Here is a 20,043-nt window from a genome sequence, read left to right as displayed (position 1 = left end):
TCCTACCACAGATACAGTGAAGAGCTGCTGTTTGGAAAACAGTTTTCTTTGGCACCACTGAGGCTACATCCTGTTTGTTTGAATTTGATTGCCCTCAACACACAAATTAAAAGAGAGTACATTAACAGAGATGTTAAGTTTTCAAAGTAAGAGACTACTCATAAGATTTTTAAGATCCCTGAAAATAGTTTCAAGTTTAAGTCAAAGTTAGTGAAGCAAACATTTCCAATGAAAGATTTAAAATAGTCTACTGAAAACTACCTGTGCATCTACCTCCCCAATTCCCGTATCACAGAAATTCTTTAAACCTAGGTCTGACTTAAAATGATTTTTCTATTTTGTCATCTATGTAGTGAAAAATAAGCCTGTTTCATTCAGATTCACAGTTAATAGATACTTTCTTGTTTATTTTGATGGGTCAGTGATGGATTACATTTGTGAAAATTAATAGTGCTGGATATATAATACATCTATAATAATTGCTAATTATTCTATAAGGTAAAGTAGGTAAAATGATTGTATAAAAGTTAAAATAAATGATTCTACTAAATAGCTAATGAATGTACTATATTTAAAGGTACTTAATCATATCATTATATAATTTATTTTGCAGATGAAGAAATTAAGATAAGAGGTTAAGTGACATACCCGAAGTCATACAGCTTTTTGAAGCAGAACTGGGAATCAGCAACTGCCTTCGCAAAATTATAACAGTGAAAGAGATCTTACCTGACTCCATCTTGCTTCTAACCTCCAAGCTGTTCCTCGTCCATTCCTGGGAACAGGCCAAACTAACTTTGGGAGAAACTTATGGTTTAACTGTGAAACAGTGACAGTAACAGCCCTTTCCCAAAACAAATCCCCTTCCTACCTGGGGACTAGATTGCTCTTGCAGAACTAACAAATCAGCCACAAGATCAGAAGTTATGGCTTAGGAGTCTTGCAGCTGAAGACTGCAAGATACTGACCCTCCGCAAATTGCTCCTTGGGGATAACATCACTATGGTAAAACCCTAGAACAGTGCTTGAGATATTTTGTAAACCCTGTACTCGATGTCGATGGATCAGCTGGCACCACTCAGATCAATAAACTGGCTCATCTGGTCTTGTGGCCCCCAGGAACTGATTCAGCCTGAGAGGACAGCTTCGGCTCACTATGATTTCATCTCCCACCTGACCAATCAGCAATCGTGACTCAATATCCCCACTACCCACCAAAGTTTCCTTAAAAAGCCTGATCCCCAGGGAGACTGGTTTCAGTAACAATAAAACTCTGGTCTCCCATCATGCAGCCAGCTCTGTGTGAATTAAACTCTATTGCAATTCTCCTGTCTTGATAAATCAGCTCTGTCTAGGCAGGGGGAAAAGAGAACCCTTTGAGGGGTTACAAGCCTCCTTGCTCCTGGTTTACTTTTTCTCATGGGTTTAATATAATATTTGAATGTAACATAAAATTTGAATACACTCAGAGGCACTACAAAAATTCAAAGTTGAATTAAACTCTAGGTCATTTTGAAAATGTGATTAGACTTAGGAGCCAGTTTTCATCCAATCATTATCATTGCTGAATGTCATTTGACTGTATCTTACCTCTCTAGGCTTTATCAGCAATATCTAATAAATATGTATCATAATGTAATCTACCAAACTGTTATTTTACTCTTTGCAAGGACTTTGGAAATAACTGGAAATTGCTTGCTTCTTTCTCTTTGTCTCTTTCTTCTGTTTTTTTTTTTTTATTTTGTGTGTATGTGTGTGTGTGTGTGTTTAAAAAATATGAAAAATAGATATATCAGAACAAAGTCTTCATGTAATATTATGTTAAATTATTTAATAATCAGTTTAATAATGAGAAAATAAAATGTTATTAACAATATATATGTATAATAGTTGTATGACCAATTAAATCTTTGGCCAAATGGCTTTCTTATAATTTTGAGTGGTTTGATAAAATAAAATCATGTTAACCTACAACAGGGAAAATAATAAATTGAAAATAATAACTTGAAAATTATTTTATACCTGAAAATCATTTTAGCCTCTATTTTAAATGACTAGATTTTGTTCTGGACTAATTCAAAGAATGGCTTTTGTCACATTTAGTTTATAAAGACCCAGATACCTATTGAGATTATTTTGCCTATGTGATTTTTTTGAAATAAAAATTTTATTGAAGTGTAAGTACAAAAAGTGCACAAATCATAAGGTAAAAGTTAATTAATACTATTTATTTTCTAATTATTGCTGGTATATAAAAATAACTATTAATTATGACCTTTTATTCTGTGCTTTCCCTAAATTCACTTATTAATCCTAATGATTTACTGGTAGCTTCTCTTAAATTTTCTATGAACATAATCATGTCATTTGTGAATAATGACATCTTTATTTTTCTTTTCCTATACTTACCCATTTTATTTATTATTCTTGTATTATTGTTTGGCAGGGGTAAACAAACAGCATCTTTCTCTGAAAATGTTTATGTAAGTATGTTTTAACTTTTGCCTTTAAATAATATTTTCACTGGATATAGAACTACAGGTCAGCTGTTATTTATTTCATTATTTTAAAAGTGTTAATCCACTCTCTCCCATCATTTCAGTTGGAAAATCAACTGTCTTATTTTTACTCATTTTAAGATAATGGGTCTATTATTCCTTTGCTTTAAGATTTTCTTAATTGTCTTTATTTTACAATCATGTGCCTTTTGTGTGGTTTACTTTGCATTTACTCTTCTTGGATGGTGTAGTACTTCTTGAACTTGAAGCTTGATGTCTTTTGTCAACTTTGAAAAAATCCTATGCTATTAATTCTTTCAATATTGCCTCTCTCTCTCATTCCCTTCTGAGGTTCCAACGACACACATATATTGGCATTTTTATTACTGATCCAAGTATGTCTTCTGCTGTTTTTCTGCTTCTTAAATCCTATTTTCTCCATGTTGCAGCTTGAACACTTTCTGCTTCAATTTGGCAATTCTCTCTTCAGCTATGTCTAATCTGCTATTAATTCCATTTATGGACTTTTAAAAACATTTCCATTATTTAACATAACACAAGTACAGAAAACTTAAGAAAGTATATATAATGTCTATGCAATGAATAATCTTGGAAAGGACTATTCATATCAAGAGCTACTCCAGAGCTCTCTCCATGGTCCCTGCCCAATCACAATACCCTCTAGCCCCTAGAGGTAGTCAATATTTTGACTTTTATAGTAATATAAGCTTACGAATTTTTTTTAACATAAGGGCATTATACTAAGTGAAATAAGCCAGCCACAAAAAACAGATACCATAGGATTCTATTTATACAAGGCCCTTAAAGTGGTAAAAATCATAGAGACAGAAAGTAGAATTGTGGTTGTCAGGAATTGATGGTGGCAGAGAGAGAATGGGGAGTTATTGTTTAATGGGTACTGAGTTTCAGTTTTACCAGATGAAGAGTTATGGAGAGGGATGATGGTGATGGTGGCACGATGTTATGAAGTATTGTACTGAATACCACTGAACTGTATGCTTAAAGTGATTAAGATAGTTGATTTTATGTTATGTGTGTATCACCACCACCATGACAACAACAACAAAAAATATTTTTTTAAAAACCTATAGGATGATTTAAGTCTTTAAGAGGTGTCATCTTCTTTCTAGAAGGGATTCATTTTTGTCAGAGCAGGCAGTTTGATTTAGGGGAGATAGCCTTTATCCAATCTAAGATTTTGTTGATTGAGAGCAACATTTAGTTTTATGAAGGCTGATGTATTACTTGTTCACGTTTATTCCAATGGTATAGCCCTTTAGGACTCCCAGCTGAAAGTATGGAGTATTTACCAAGAGCCCTCCTCCTTGGAAGACCCTATATTCCTATTTGGTCTTCCCAGACTTGGGCTGCCAAAAGGTTTACTCAGCTTTTTAGCCTTTTAACGTTGCTGATGAATCAACAAGTGCCTCAAGGAGAAAAGTGGTACCACATGTTGGGTTAAAATCTCGAAATTTCCCTCATCTCCAGAACCTTGGCCCTCAAGTACTCACTTCCTTGGTAGCTTTTAAACCATTTTTAAAACTCCTTTTTAAAACTAGTTTTTCTGGTTAATTTTATGAAGTTGTTCTAACATAAAGTAGTCTGCCATAGCTGGATGTGAAAATCTTACCTATGTAATTCCTTTGGGCTTATTCATTTAGCAAGCATTTAAGCCAAAGATATAATTACAGGCATACTTTGGAGATATTGTAGGTTTAGTTCCAGACTACTACAAGAGAATATCACAATAGAGGAAGTCGCATGAAATTTTTTATTTCCCAGCGTATATAAAAGTTATGTTTACACTGTATTGTAGTCCATTAAGTATCTAATATCATTGTGTCCTTAAGAACAATATGTCTAAGAAAGAAAGTACATACCTTAATTTCAAATACTTTACTGCTAATAAATGCTAATGGTTATCTGAGCCTTCAGTAAGTTGAAATTTTTTGCTGGTGGAGTGTTTGCCTTATTGTTGATAGCTGCCAACTGATCAGGGTGGTGATTGCTGAATGTTGGACTGATTGTGGCAATTTATTAAAATAAGACAACAATGATGTTTGCTGCATCAATCGATTCTTCCTTTCATGAAAAATATCTTTGTAGCATATGATACTGTTTGGTAGCATTTTACCCACAGTAGAACTTATTTCAAAATTGGAGTCAATCTTCTCCAATCCTGCTACTGCCTTATCAACTAAGTTTAGGGAATATTCTCAATATTTTGTTGTCATGTCAACAATATTCACAGCATCTCCAGCAGGGGTAGATTTCTTGGCTTATTCATAAGAAGCAACTCCTGATTTGCTCAGGTGTTTTTTGTTTTTTTTGTTGTTGTTGTTTGTTTGTTTGTTTGTTTTTAATGACATTGCAGCAATTCGGTCACATCTTTACACTCCACTTCTAACTTTAGTTGTCTTACTATTTCCACCAGATCTGTATTTGCTTCCTCCATTGAAGTCTTGAACCCCTTAAAGTCAACCATGACTTTAAGGTTGGAATGAACTTTTTCCAAACTCCCATTAATGTTAATATTTTGCCTTCCTTCCATGGTCACAAATAATCTTCATGGCATCTAGAATGGTAAGTTCTTTTCAGAAGGTTTCCAATTTACTTTGCCCAGATCAATCAGAGGAATTCCTTTCTATGGCAGCTATAGCTTTACGAAATGTGTTTCTTAAATAATAAGGCTTGACAGTCAAAATTACTCCTTGATCCATGGGCTACCAAATGAATGTTGTGTCAACAGGCATAAAAAACATTAGGCCAGGCACAGTGGCTCATGCCTATAATCCCAGCACTTTGGGAGATTGAGGTGGGTGGATCACGAGGTCAGGAGATTGAGACCATCCTGGCTAACATGGTGAAACCCTGTCTTTACTAAAAATACAAAAAATTAGCCAAGCGTGGTGGCGGGCGCCTGTAGTCCCAGCTACTCAGGAGCCTGAGGCAGGAAAATGGCATGGACCTGGGAGGCGGAGCTTCCAGTGAGCCAAGATCGTGCCACTGCACTCCAGCCTGGGCAACAGAGTGAGACTCCATCTCAAAAAAAAACAAAAAAAATTAATCTCCTTATACATTACCATCAGAGCTCTTGGGTGACCAGGTTCATTGTCAATAAACAGTAATAAATTGAAAAGAATATTCTTTTCTGAACAACAGGTCTCCACAGTAGGCTTAAAATGTTCAGTAAGCCATGCTGCAAACAGATGTGCTGTCATTTAGGCTTTGTTGTTCCATTTATAAAGCACAGACAGAGATTTAGCATGATTCTTAAGGGCCCTGGAATTTTTAGAATGGTAAATGAGCATTGGCTTCAACTCAACTCAAATTCACCAGCTACATTAGTTTCCAGCAAGAGAGTTAGCTTGTTCTTTGAAGCTTTGAAGCCAAGCATTGACTTCTCTCTAGCTATGGAAGTCATAGATGGCATCTCCTTCCAATAGAAGGTTGTTTCATCTACATTAAAAATCTGTTATTTAGTGTAGCCACTTTCATCAATGATCTTAGCTAGATCTTCTGGATAACTTGCTGCAGCTTCTACATCTGCACTTACTGCTTCACCTTGCACTAGAAAAGTTAAGAAGATGGCTTCTTTCCTCAGCCTTCATGAACCAACCACTACTAGCTTCCAGCTTTTCTTCTGCAACTCCCTTGCCTCTCTTAGTCTTCATAAAGTTGAAGAAACTTATGGCCTTGCTCTGGATTGCGTTTTGGCTAAATTATGGAAACGTCGTTCCTGGTTTGATCTTCCATCCAGACTACTCAAACTTTCTTGATATCAGCAATAAGGCTGTTTTACTATCTTATCATTCATGTGTTCACTGGAGTAAACTCATCATTTTCTTCCTGAATTTTTCCTTTGCATTCACACCTTGGCTAACTGGCACAAGAGGCCTAGCTTTCAGCTTATCTCTGCTTTTGACATGTCTTCCTCACTAAGTTTAATCATTTCTAGCTTTTGATTTAAAATGAGAGACTTGTGACTCTTCCTTTCACTTGAACACTTAGAGGCTATTGTAGGGTTATTAATTGGCTTAATTTCAATATTGTTGTGTCTCAGGGAATAGGGAGGCCCAGGAAAGGGAGAGAAATGGGGGAGCGGCTGGTGATTGGAGCACTCAGAACACACACTACATGTATTGATTAAGTTTGCCTTTTTACATGGGCATGGTTCATGATACCCCAAAACAGTTACAATAGTGACATCAAAGATTGTTGATTGTTGATCACAGGTCACCATAATAGATATAATAATAATGAAACTGGAATATTGTGAGAATTACCAAAGTGAGCACATGATGTTGGAAAAATGGCATCAATAGACTTGCTTGACACAGGGTTGCCACAAACCTTCAATTTGTGAGAAAATGCAATATCTGCAGAGAAGGACAAAGTGAAGCGCAATAAAACGAAGTATGCCTGTACACTGTTTAGTTGTTTTTTAAGTGGACTTCTAAAGCAATGCATGTACTAGACAATGTCTTAAACTTTGTGTATTCCTATGCATATACTTTTTTTTTTTTTTTGAGACAGGGTCTCACTCCCATTGCCCAGGTGGGAGTACAGTGGTGTGATTATAGCTCATTGCAGCCTCAACCTCCTGGGCTCAAACGACCCTCTCGCCTCACTTTTTGAGTTCTCACTATGTTGTGCAGGCTGGTCTCAAACTCCTGAGCTCAGCTCACCTTGGCTTCTCAAAGTGCTGGGATTATAGGCATGAGCCACCGCACATGGCCTACATATGCTTCAAGGTCAGAAAAGATCTTACAGTTACCTGTTTGGGCTGTCTATGTATCACATCATGTTTTTGTTTCATCTGTTAATGTTATTTAATGATAATAGGAAGTCTAAGAATATACTGTCATGTTGGAAAAACTTAATTCCTAAGTTTTTATTTCTATGTTGATGTATATATGCAAAGGAATAAAATGTTCTAAAGTAAAAGAGAAGTATTAGCAGGTTAAGTTCTCTGTCTCTCACACACACGCACACACACAACATGTAATATTTACGAAAGCTTTGATTAACACAGGGAGCTACATTTCCTATTGAATGGTATTGTGCTCGCTGATGTAGCACTCACACTCAATAGGCATCTCTTTATAACTAACCCAAATATTACTACACCAGTATGTGTAGAACTACAGGCAAGCTGCTCAGCAAGTACAGGGCACCGAGGCCTCAAGATACAGAGAAGTCTTACAGCATGTTTTAAGCACTTAATCTCAAAAACAAATCGGAGTTATTCCATTAATTTCCATTTTCCCCTGATGTTTTACTTTTATAATTTTCTACACTCTCATTTTGAAAAAAATATTATAACATTGATCAGAATGGGCCTCCACATTTTTTTCGCTGCCACTCCTCAATCCCTCTTTACATTCTATGGTACACCTCTTTCTTGCAAGGGATGTATTACTAATAATGGTAGTGCGTAAAAACTAAAATCTTAATAGTACAATATTTATTTTATTTTATTTATTTATTATGTTTTGAGGCAAGGTCTCCCTATGTCGCCCAGGCTAGAGTGAATTTGCATGATTTCTGCTGACTGCAACTTCCACCTCCTGGGTTCAAGTGATCCTTCCACCTCAGCCTCCCAAGTAGCTGGGACTACAGGTACATGCCACCACTCTTGGCTAGCTTTTGTATTTTTTGTAGAGACAGGGTTCTTGCTATGTTGCCTAGGATAGTCTTGAAGTCCTGGGTTCAAGTGATACACCCACCTCAGCCTCCCAAAGTGCTGGGATAGCAGGCATGAGCCACCACATCCGATCACAATATTTAAAAATACTCAAGAAGATCACTATTTAAATGCAGTTTATTTGGCATTCTTTTTTGAAATAAAAAATTTACTCATTAATCTATTCATTTTTTAATGAATAGTTATTAAGCAGCCTATAAATTGAGTCTAACTTTTTTTGAGTGCGAGACAGCATACTAGATATTAGATATTTTACTCTAAAATGAAGGTCAGTGATCAAATAATGGATTAGGAGACTATTAAAAATTCAAACTATCCATGGAAATTATAAAAAACTGAATAACAGAGAAAAATAGATGCCCATTCTATAAACTATACTACAGATATCATTTGGTGATATTTTTGATAGCATAAGTTTTGGGTTTTACTTCTGGAATCTTGAGCCATTAAGTCTAAATTATTTTTAATCTGTCCTAAAGCCTGCAAAAATATAAGATGGACTCTGGAGTTACACAGTAATTCTCATAGCCTTGCATGTTAATTATGTATTAAATTCTTGAACAGTATTGCCATTTCAAACAATGCATAAACCCAGATCAATCTTTGGATTTGAAACTATTATTAAAATAACATTTTTAAAGTATGAGGGGATAATCTTGATGTTATACCCATGATAGTTTCTGAATCATTTCCTTCATTTTTATACTAAAAATGACCAAGTTTGAAAATAGTAGTAATATTACAAAAATGAGTCTTTGCCTAGGCTTAGAAGATATCCTATATTGCTATTTAGATTCTTTTCTCAAAAGAAAAAATTGTTTTTGCCCAAGGAATTCAGTTATATGTACCATTATGGAAAAATCTTGGTATTACACGCCAACAGTGTCACCCAGGATCATTGAATTACCTGTTAAAGCTCCTGTAATCAGGCAGTTCTGCCTTTCCTTCAGGCTTGAAAAGTTTAGGATATAAAGCCTCTAAAAGCTCCGGATCATTGCTAATGGCTTGTTCCCAGGGAGATTGATAGTACTTAGGGACAGCTGTGGTGTTGAATTTTTCAGGAGGAATTTCCTTCAGTGGTCCAGAATATCCTTTGGAAAAATATAACAAAAATAAGTAAACACTGTGCCCGAGAGTTACTAACCTCCAGCCAACATTTTACCATGTTTGATTTTTCATGCTGGGATAAATTTATGAAGCATGCATCCTTTTTATGATCCTTTAGAAAACAGCAGTCTGCAAGTGTTAGACATTTCAGAGCTCCTGTAAGCTTATGGAACTTTAAAAATAAACCATTTTTCTTAATGTTTAATTTTTCCAAATTATACAGTTTTTTCTTGACTGTCTTAGTATATATATTTTTCCAGTAAAACCGTTCATTTCATTTTCTAAAAATTGTGCTCCTTACATTAATTCACACTAGACTTTAGATACCACAATTAATTAATTTAAAAATGTTAATATTGAGTGCCTATTGTAGTCTAAGCTAGGGGAAATCACAATGAAGACAAAATCTCCCTCCCCCTAGAGCTGATTCTTTTTTTTTTTTTTTTTTTTTTTTTTTGGGGGCGTTTTGCTCTGTCGCCCGGGCTGGAGTGCAGTGGCCGGATCTCAGCTCACTGCAAGCTCCACCTCCCGGATTTTTGCCATTCTCCTGCCTCAGCCTCCGGAGTAGCTGGGACTACAGGCGCCCGCCACCTCGCCCGGCTAGTTTTTTGTATTTTTTAGTAGAGACGGGGTTTCACGGTGTTAGCCAGGATGGTCTCGATCTCCTGACCTCGTGATCCGCCCGTCTCGGCCTCCCAAAGTGCTGGGATTACAGGCTTGAGCCACCGCGCCCGGCCCGAGCTGATTCTTTAGAGGTGATATTTGGGTCTTGTCTATCTTCAATTGCTGAGTGCTCTGTAAAATGTTTAAGCTTCAAGAAGATGAAGTAACTTGTTTCCACTTCCTTATTCAGATCCAGCTCTTCTTGTCTCCTGATGTATCCATCCCCTGTTTATTTTGTTCCACAAGATTTCTTACCTAACTTTTCTGCTTCTGATCTCATCTCCCCAGTTTATTCTTCCCATAACAGCTGGGAATTTTCTGTAAATACTGTTTAAAAGTCATGGAAATTCTTGGCATAGATCTTTAAACCTTTTTCACATGCATAGAGTGACACTCTTCCAGTTTTCTAAGGCACAATTGTCTACTTTCTGTTTACACTGCCGTATTACCTAATTATATCCCTGCAATTCTCTCTTCCACCATGTCAAATCCCTTTACCATTTGATGACTTCTACTTTTAGATTTCTCTGATGCTCTTTCCCATCTCTGCAATAATTTTGATTTTCTTCTGTCAAAGCATGCCTATCTTCTCTTTACACTACAATGTTTGTCTCCCCCCCCCCAAAAAAAGCCCCTTCCTGATAATTCCATGTCTAAACAGTTATTTGTGATTATTTAATTTTCTTCAGATTGTCTCCAGTATCTAATAGAAATGTTTTTGGTAGGCTCCTTTTCTCTGCTTACCACTTAAATACTGTTGTTCCTCAAAGCTCTTTTCTTACACAATGCACTCTACCTAGAAAATTCCATTTATATTCATAGCTTCGATTGTGACCTATGTATTGATAATTCTTTTTTTTAAAAAACATCAAGCCCTCTAGTCAATTATTCACTATATTTATCAAAATAAATGATCCAGTGGCACCATTTATAACTTGTCTAGACCTAAATGCAGCCATTTTCTAATATATTCTACTTCTTTTTCTATTTTGGTTATTTTAGCAAATGTTATCACTTTACTCTCAGATGCCCAAGACAGAGCATTATCTGAAAAATCTCCCTCATCCCCACAAGAAATCACAAAGTGTAACCAACTATACTTCCTAAGGATTTCTAAAACAGTGGCTCTCATATTATTGTGTGTCTGAATTATCTTGGATACGTATTTAAAATGTAGATAATAGGATCCTCCCTCCAGAAGTTTGGCTTCAGTAAGTCTCAGGTATGACCTAAAACTCCAATGTTTAACAAACTCTCATACAAATCTTATGCAGGTGGTCTACAAACAGAACAACGAGGAACATTGCTCTAAAAAATTCTCTTTACATTTCCGTTACTCCTGCCCTGGGTCAGGCCCAGGTGTCTCTTGCCTGGGTGTTCACCACAGCTTCAAAACTAATCCTTTAGCTCTAACCCTCTCCCAGCCACCCTCCACACTGCTGCCCCAGGAGACCTTCCTAACTGGCTATGCTCTTCCCCTGCTCAGGGGGCCCTAATGCCTCCCAGGACAAAATCGCAACCACTCAGCATGACCCATGTGGGCCTTCCACCTATCCAGCCTCACCACATGCTTTCTCCTTTCACACACTTTGCTCCAGGATTATGGATCCAGTTACTTGTTGCTTGGGGTGCCCCTTATGCCCCCCTACTCGGTCTGTTTATTTTCTGTGCCTGGAATGTTCTCCCTACTTCTTGTCATGTGCAAATTTCTATTATAAGCCTTGGCTTCAGATCACCCTTCTATGAAGCCATTTCTGCCTCCCCAAGGAAAAGAGTTCTCTCTTCTGTGTCTTGTCTTTGTATATTATATGTAACTGTATCACCGTAACTACCACATTTCGTTTCCTATTCCTTTCCTGGAGTTGAACAGAGGTCAGACCTTTAAAAACCAGAAAATTTTAAGTTTTATAAAATTTTTAAAAATTCCTCAAAATCCCTCAAAATCCCACCACCCTAACACAAGTATTTAGTTTTGTGTATTTTCTTCCAGTTTTTCTTCACGCATAAACATAATGATCACATAACTAGAATATCTAGTGTAGTATTACGTTTTTCCCAAAAATTTGTTGAAAATACTTTTTAATGTTACTATATCATGTTCATAATTATTTTAAGGGTTTCACAATAATCTATTAAATTAAGTAACCATAGTTATGTAATCTTTTCCCAATTTTGAACATTCAGGGTTTTCTAATTTCTTTTTATAGATGTCATTAAATAACAACTGTTTTCTTTTTTGATACACTGAGTTATTTATAGAAAAGAATGTGCTTATGTTTAACCACACAGAAATATTACAATTCAGCAATGCCATATGTCTACATTTATTTGATTTTTAAATATGTTTTAATATAACTGAAATTTAGATAAATTTTATTTTTACAGTATTATGGCATTTTCATACTATTCTTTATTCATGTATGAAAAAAGTTGGCTTTTGGATACATAGTTGGTTAATCACTAACAAATTAATTTGCTAAATTGGAATAATTATAGTTTGTTTACTGAGCTTATTGTACTTTTCAACTTATCTACTCAGAAGGAAGAATCCATTTGTACTCTTGCTTCATAGTAAACTACCTAATAACACCCAAACTCCCCCTTTTCTTACTCTATATTGCATAGACATTCTCTAATATTTAATAACTGGATACTGGCTCTAAATAGCTACATAAATTAGTGCTTTAAAAATTTCTCTTAAGTTAAACATTGCATGTCCTCATTCATATGTGGAAGCTAAAAAAGGTTGATCTCCCAGGGGTAAAAGATAGGACAGAGGATACTAGAGGCTGGGAACAGTAGAGAGAAGTGGAGACAAAGAGAGATTTGTTAAAGAATGCAAAATTATAGCAGGAGGAATAAGTTCTAGTCTTCTATAACACTGTAGGGTGTTGTAAGAATAATATATAGTTATTTATATAAAAATTTATATATAAATAAGGCTATATAGTTCAGATAGCTAAAAGGAGGATACTGAATACTTCCAACACAAAGAAATAATAAATATTTGAGATGATGGATATGTATCCAAACATCACTATGTACCCCAAGAATATGTACAATTATTACATGTCAATTTAAACAATATTAATTAGGGCTATAACAGTTGAGTTGGAGGTACATCTTTGAGGTTCCATTACATGAGAAAATTAAGATACAGAAAAGTGTGTTGAATATACCACTTAATAAAGTATGCAGTTTTCCCCCCACAAAGTCTCTCTCTGGATATATATAAACATACATACACAACCACACACATATTTATTCCTGATAGTCAGTAAAATGCGCATATGATGTTGAATTATATACACAGAAGGTGAAAATATAAATATACTTTGGACATTTGCTCCATCTCTCTATGTCTATTAATTCCTTGAGGATAGAGATTAATTATTCTATTCATTTTGTAATTCCATAGTATACAGTAATGACTACGTAATAAAAGTTCCAAGTGATGAGAGCACTAAATTGTATCAACATTCACTTTTCCACATGTCCTCTCTCTTTCCTATTTAATTAAAAAAAACACTGCAAAAAGTAAGCAGGGGTTGTAGTACAGTGGTTGGAGCTCAGATAGTATCTGTGTATTCTATTGCGTAAGAAGGATGTAAAGGTGGATGGGGAAAGAATTAACTTTAACTGAGTGCTTAATACATGTTAGGGGCTACACTCATACCATCACACTTACTTTGCACAGTGAGATTTCTTTTCTGTGCAGTGAGATTTCTTTTCTCTATTTTACAGATTGAGGAAAACTAGGGCCCAAAGAGATGTATTTCCTTTCCCAGTACAGCAGTAAAACGGGAAGAGCCATAGGGTTGAACCTGGATCTGTCTGATTCTAAACCTTGTTTCTTTTCTTATGTGGTTGATGATGTAGATACAGACTCTGTTACCTGCTTTTTCTGCGATAACTTTTGTTGACAGCTACCAGAGAACTTTATTAAAATAATCCATTTCAGAATGGTATGCATTTTAATTGTGCCTAATTGGTTTACTTCAAGGTTTTTTTTTTTTTTTTGGAGATGGAGTCTGGCTCTGTCGCCTGGGCTGGAGTGCAGTGGCCGGATCTCAGCTCACTGCAAGCTCCGCCCCCCGGGTTTACGCCATTCTCCTGCCTCAGCCTCCCGAGTAGCTGGGACTACAGGCGCGCGCCACCTGGCCCAGCTCGTTTTTTGTATTTTTTAGTAGAGACGGGGTTTCACCATGTTAGACAGGATGGTCTCGATCTCCTGACCTCGTGATCCGCCCGTCTCGGCCTCCCAAAGTGCTGGGATTACAGGCTTGAACCACCGCGCCCGGCTAATGTTATTTTGCTAAGTCTATCCATAGTTTTTCTCACCGTGCTCATTAAGAATGCTCTAATACCTTATTTTTAAATAATATTTAATGTTTTACAGGTGCTGTACCTGTATAACATCTCAAAATATTTACATATTTTCAAAAATAGTATTACACTTGAGAAGAATGCTAGGAGTAATTTTGCTAAATTTACTGTTTATTTTCCAAAAAAAAAGAGACATATATCTTTAGTTTCAAGACATAACTATTTTAAATTTTTGAAATCTATACATTACTCTTGAGGAAATGCTTGAATTTTCAAAGACACTATAGGTTACTTCGAAAAGTTGTCTAATTAGATAATGTAATTTTTTGAAAGATGTCTTATTTTAATACCTAACATTATTTATAAAGACTATAAACTGACTGAAAAAGGAGTTGATTCTTTTTTAAAATGATAAACAAGTGTATACTGTTTAGGAGCTGCACTGAAAGTCCTTTGAGGGAACAGAGAATAACAAAAACAATCTCCATAAGGTCTGTTGACATGAGGCACTTGAAATTTGGCACCAGATCTGGGCTTAATTCTTTTTTGTTATATTTATTTATTTTTTGTAGAGATAGGGTCTTGTTATGTTGACCAGGCTGGTCTCGAGCTCCTGGACTAAAGTGATCCTCCTCAGCCTCCTCCTCAGCCTCCCAAAGTGCTGGTATTATAGGTGTGAGCCACTGTGCCTGGCCCTAATTCTTTTTTTCTTGTAATTTTAACTTAAAATATTTTTATTTTTAACTTTTGTGGGTACATAATAGGTGTATGTGTTTATGGGGTTCATTAGATATTTTGAAAATAGCATGCAATGTGCAATAACCACATCAGGATAAATGGGGTATCCATCATCTTAAGCATTTATTCTTTATGTTATAAACAATCCAGTTATACTCTTTTAGTTATTGTAAAATGTACAATTAAGTTACTATTGACTATGGTCACCCTGTTGTGCTGTCAAATACTAGGTCTTATTCATTCTTTGCTGCTTCATAGACATTCATAACCTCAACGTCTTAATTTATAAAATGAGGATTGCAATTAGTATGTCATAGAGTTACTGTGAAATTAAAGAAGAAAATATATATCACAGTACTTTATAAATTATGCAATCCTATACAAATAGGATTTCAATATAATTACAAATTACTTATTATAATTTTCAATATAGCAGGTGATTAACAGACCATCTAAAACAAAGAACATATGGCTACTATAAATGTTTTATGTGATTCCTTTAGGTCTGAATTTTTGCATTTGTCTTGTATTTATCCAAAAAACTTTTTTTTTTTTTTTTTTTTGAGTCAGGATCTCACTTTCTTTGTTGCCCAGCAGGCTGGAGTGCAGTGGTGTGATCATGACTCACTGCAGCCCCTACCTCCTGGATTCAAATGATCCTCCTACCCCAGCCCCCAAGCAGCTGGGACTATAGGTGTGCACCACCACACCCAGCTAAATTTTGTATTTATTGTAGAAACTAGGTTTCACCATGTGGTCCAGGCTGGTCTCAAACTTGTGGGCTCAGGTGATCCACCCACCTCAGTCTCCCAAAGTGCTGGGATTACAGGTGTGAGCCACTGTGCCTGGGGCCCAAAAAACATATTTAATGAGAAAACATATATTATTTAAATACTATTTAACAAAGGCTTTAAATGCCTTGAGTCATATCATTAGGTACATAGAAATTTTATTGTTTTATTGGCAAGGGGATTGGTTACCTGGTGCAATGTTTTCTGGATTTGGAGGGCTTCGTGGATCTGGGGTGTTGGGAGGAGTCAAGGGGGCTTGCTGCGAACCACCTTCCAAGTTACTTCCATCCACTTTCCCATTCTGCATAGCAATACTGTGCTGTATTTAATCAAAAGTAAACTCTGCTGAAAACTCAAAAATGTAAGCACAATAATAGGAGCTATATATGCAAAACTTCATTTGTGTATTTATAATTTAAATGCAATGTTGCTTCATTACTTCCTGGGACCTCAATAAGTATTTCATAGTAAGACGGTTGCGCACTTGAATGAGAAGATTTACTGATATCAGTCTAAGATCTGTTGTATGATGACAATCCACTTAATAATAATAAAAGCTGAAATTAATTGAGCCTTACTGTGTGCCAGGCACTGTGTCTAGTGGTTCATACCAATCATTTCATTTTCTATTCAGAACATCCCTATGAGAAAAATGTATTTAATTTTTGAATCCTTACTAATCTAATAATGTAGAGTATATTGGCCAGGCATTTGGTCTAATAATTCTTATGTTCCATTGTATTTATATTTGGGCTTTAATTAGATTCTTTAGTGGATAGAAAGTTTAAAAATCCAATCTGAAATTTGAACGGCAATCATATGTACACCCAAAAAAACCAAAAATCATTTATATTTTAAGTTGTACAGACTTGCAAAAGGAAAAATTTGTGATTTTTAGAAAATAAAATGCTGAAAAAAAGACATTTGTCTTTTAAATTTCGATAAATGTGTTTTACTATTACAGGATTTGTTCTATGGCAATAATATAGCACCTTAAAAATGTTCAGTTTGCATTTTAAGAAAACAAATAGTCATTGTAGTAGGTAATGTCCTCAAAAGTATAGCTAAGTTATATTCTTACAATAAATCATTGTTTTAATTGCATATAGGAAATATGTGTATTTTAAAAGAAGGGATTAGGTCAAATTATCTTTTAACTTCAAAAATAAAAATTTAGTAAAAAGCATAGCAATTAGACACTGATTTTGACTCTTTTGTGTGTGACATACAGAAAATCTTTAATTTTTTAATTTCTATATTTGTTTGTAAGATTTTGTGATGAAATATACCTTTACATTTTAACACTTTTTTAACTTTATAGCAATTTCAAGATAGAATACAATTTTGTTTTAAAACTTAAATACTTACCATAACTAAAGGCCATAAATTAAGCTCCTCACCTAATACAATTATGAAGGAAATAAAGTTTATCTCCATTTTTATGCTTCACCCACACAGTCCCTCCCCAAGTGCTTTTGCATTCATGTTAATCTCTGCAGCATCCCAAAAAAGTCTACTTTCAAAGCAGTAGTCCAAATTTGAGCCTACCTTCTTTCGTCTGCTTCATCAAAGCCCGCATTTGGACAGGGCAGAAAATGCCAATGATAAAATAGAATCTTCATGATTAAATTATACTTATAAAATATTGGTAATCTGATGATATACTGACTTCCCAGGAACATATATATCTTTTCAACTAACAGCTTTTTAAACAGAAATTACTTATAAAATATTGGTAATCTGATGATATACTGACTTCCCAGGAACATATATATCTTTTCAACTAACAGCTTTTTAAACAGAAATACTTAATCTCTATTAGAATTTTAAAAGATCTACTTTGGGAAGGAATTCTCTTAGAGCTGTCTCTGCCCGAGGTTAAAATTTATAGCAAAAATATTACCACTTTAAACATTTTTAAAACTTTAAACATCGCATGCCTAATTGCAAACTCATCATCACGTTCACACTTTATTGCGTACTGAATAAGCCTAAATGCTTTGGCCTTGCACTGAGACCTGCCTACCTAGTCTCATCGGTTTTTAAAGATGTACCCTAAGCTTAAAACCAAACCATTTATGATCCCCTCATTGTCTTGTATGCTTTTCTACCTTTGATCATAGATCAAGGTTTCCCCATTATCTTGTATGCTTTTCCACCTTTCTACTTTTGATCTTTGATCATAGGAGTTCCCCTAGCAAGATACCCCCTCTCCATTATTACCATGATCAGATCTGTCCTAATTTAAAAAATACCCCTTCCGTTATTCTTCCTCCCCTTCCAATAAAAAGTGTTTTTGTCTTTTTTCTGGCTGCTCCTATATCATTTGCTATAATTCACCTTTAAAATAATATGTTTTGTCCTGTTTCGTTTACTAGCTTGTTAGCTACTTGAGAACAGGGAATTTCAGTTTGCCCATATGTCTTTTACAAAGCCTAAGATGGTGCCTTATATAGCACAAGCAGTCAGTGAACATTAGCTGAATTTTTAGTGAATGAATAGCCAAACCCAGCTGATTCTTTTTCATTGTGACATTTTTTAAAATGTCATCTTCCTTTTTCACGTTAGTCTTCATGCGCCTGTTATCTTCATTGCTCATACTTTATCATATCATCATCTGCCTTCTGTTCATTTTCCACCCAGCATTTTCCTTCCAGTCAGACCGAATACAAATGCTGGTGTGGCATTACTCCAATCTTTGGAAATTGTTCCTAATCGCCTAGTGAATAAAATGCAAACTCTTTTGCCTGGCAATGAAGATGTACTCACCTCACAAACATTTCCTCTCATTTCTTGCAAACTTCCAGAAGCCAGTTCTCCACTGCCACCCTCTGCCCTCCTCAGCCCCACAAGCTGTTTCACCTGCTTAGAATACCCTCCTTTCTGTTCTTTACTAAACCAAATCCTAGGTTTCCTGTAAGACCCATCTTAGAATTTCCCTCTTCTTTCTGACTAACTTAATCTACTGGAAATGTCTCCATATTCTGTATTATCTCAATACTTCAATGAAACCTATGCTACCTTCTCATGCTCTTTCTTTACTTGTTCCTGTTACCTGGATTTTGGTATTGCATTTATGTCATTTGGAGTCCCCACCCTATTTATAATCTGGTTGAAGTCTAGTTGGCCACTGATGTGATTTGGATATTTGTCCCCTCTAAATCTCATGTTGAAATTTCATTTCCAGTGTTGGAGTTAGGGCCTAGTGCGAGGTGTTTGGTCATGGAGGTGGATTCCTCATGAATGACTTGGTGCCATCCTTGCAGTAATTAGTTCCTATGAGAACTGATTGTTAAAAGGAACTTGGCACCTCCTCCCTCCTCTCCCTTCCTTCTTCTCTCACCATGTGATGCCAACTCCTCTTTCCCTTCTGCCATGAGTGGAAGTTTCCTGGGGCCCTTACCAGAAGCAAGTGCTGATGCCATGCTTCTTGTATAGCCCACAGAACCATCAGCCAAATAAACCTCTTTTCTTTATAAAGTACCTGGTCTCAACTATTTATTTATAACAACATGAATGGACTAAGACAAGCATTGTGTGTGTGTGTGTGTGTGTGTGTGTGTGTGTGTGTGTGTGTAATATAACATTTTGCATTTTGAACTCAGCTCCTATCTTGAGTGTTGGACTTAATAATTGACTAGATTAGTATCTTTTTGTTTTTACTTTTAAATCTATACTACCTCTTTAAAAAGTGTAAAGTTCCTGATAACTGTAATTGTAAATAAAAAGGCATTTGAGATAAATTTAGGAAGTTTAAATGCATACATAATGCACAAAGAATAACGTTTTCTAAGTTCCTAGAATGTGTTCATGAAATGAATTTCACCTAAACTTACAAATAATTCTACCTACATTAATTTCTAGGAGTTGTAATACTAACCTTCTGTAACCTCTTCCTGGGGATTAATGATGAGCCAGAAAATCAACTCTTTCTAGTTAGTCATTAATTATCAGGAGACACCGAATACCTCTACATCATCATTAAGAAAACAAGCAAAGCCATATAATAGCTAGACAGTAACCTATATAATTATAAGCCTTACACCACAGCATTCCATCACCTGCAATTCCTTTCAGAAAAGTTGGAAAGACAAATGAAAATATGTCTCTCTTTACCTCAGTTGACTCTAAAGAAAACAAAACTAGAGCCATATCCTATATATTATGACTATGTAAATTAAAAACACATATA

At 35.5% G+C, this 20,043-nt stretch overlaps 1 protein-coding gene across 1 annotated transcript in view; it reads right to left on the bottom strand.

Annotated features, from left to right (window-relative positions):
- MYOZ2 (myozenin 2) overlaps positions 1-20,043 on the bottom strand; it is a 52,028-nt gene that overhangs the window by 11,750 nt on the left and 20,235 nt on the right. The window contains exons 4-5 of the mRNA XM_023219888.1: positions 16,041-16,170; positions 9,134-9,317 (exon numbers count right to left, since the gene is read on the bottom strand). Of these exons, the coding sequence (XP_023075656.1) occupies positions 9,134-9,317; positions 16,041-16,170 (314 nt within the window). The remainder of the gene's footprint in view (positions 1-9,133; positions 9,318-16,040; positions 16,171-20,043) is intronic.

Source organism: Piliocolobus tephrosceles, chromosome 3 (assembly GCF_002776525.5).
Source record: "Piliocolobus tephrosceles isolate RC106 chromosome 3, ASM277652v3, whole genome shotgun sequence".
In the NCBI taxonomy this organism is placed as follows: Eukaryota; Metazoa; Chordata; class Mammalia; order Primates; family Cercopithecidae; genus Piliocolobus; species Piliocolobus tephrosceles.
The sequence above is the reverse complement of the archived record's forward strand: the minus strand, read 5'-3'. Positions and strand labels throughout refer to the sequence as shown.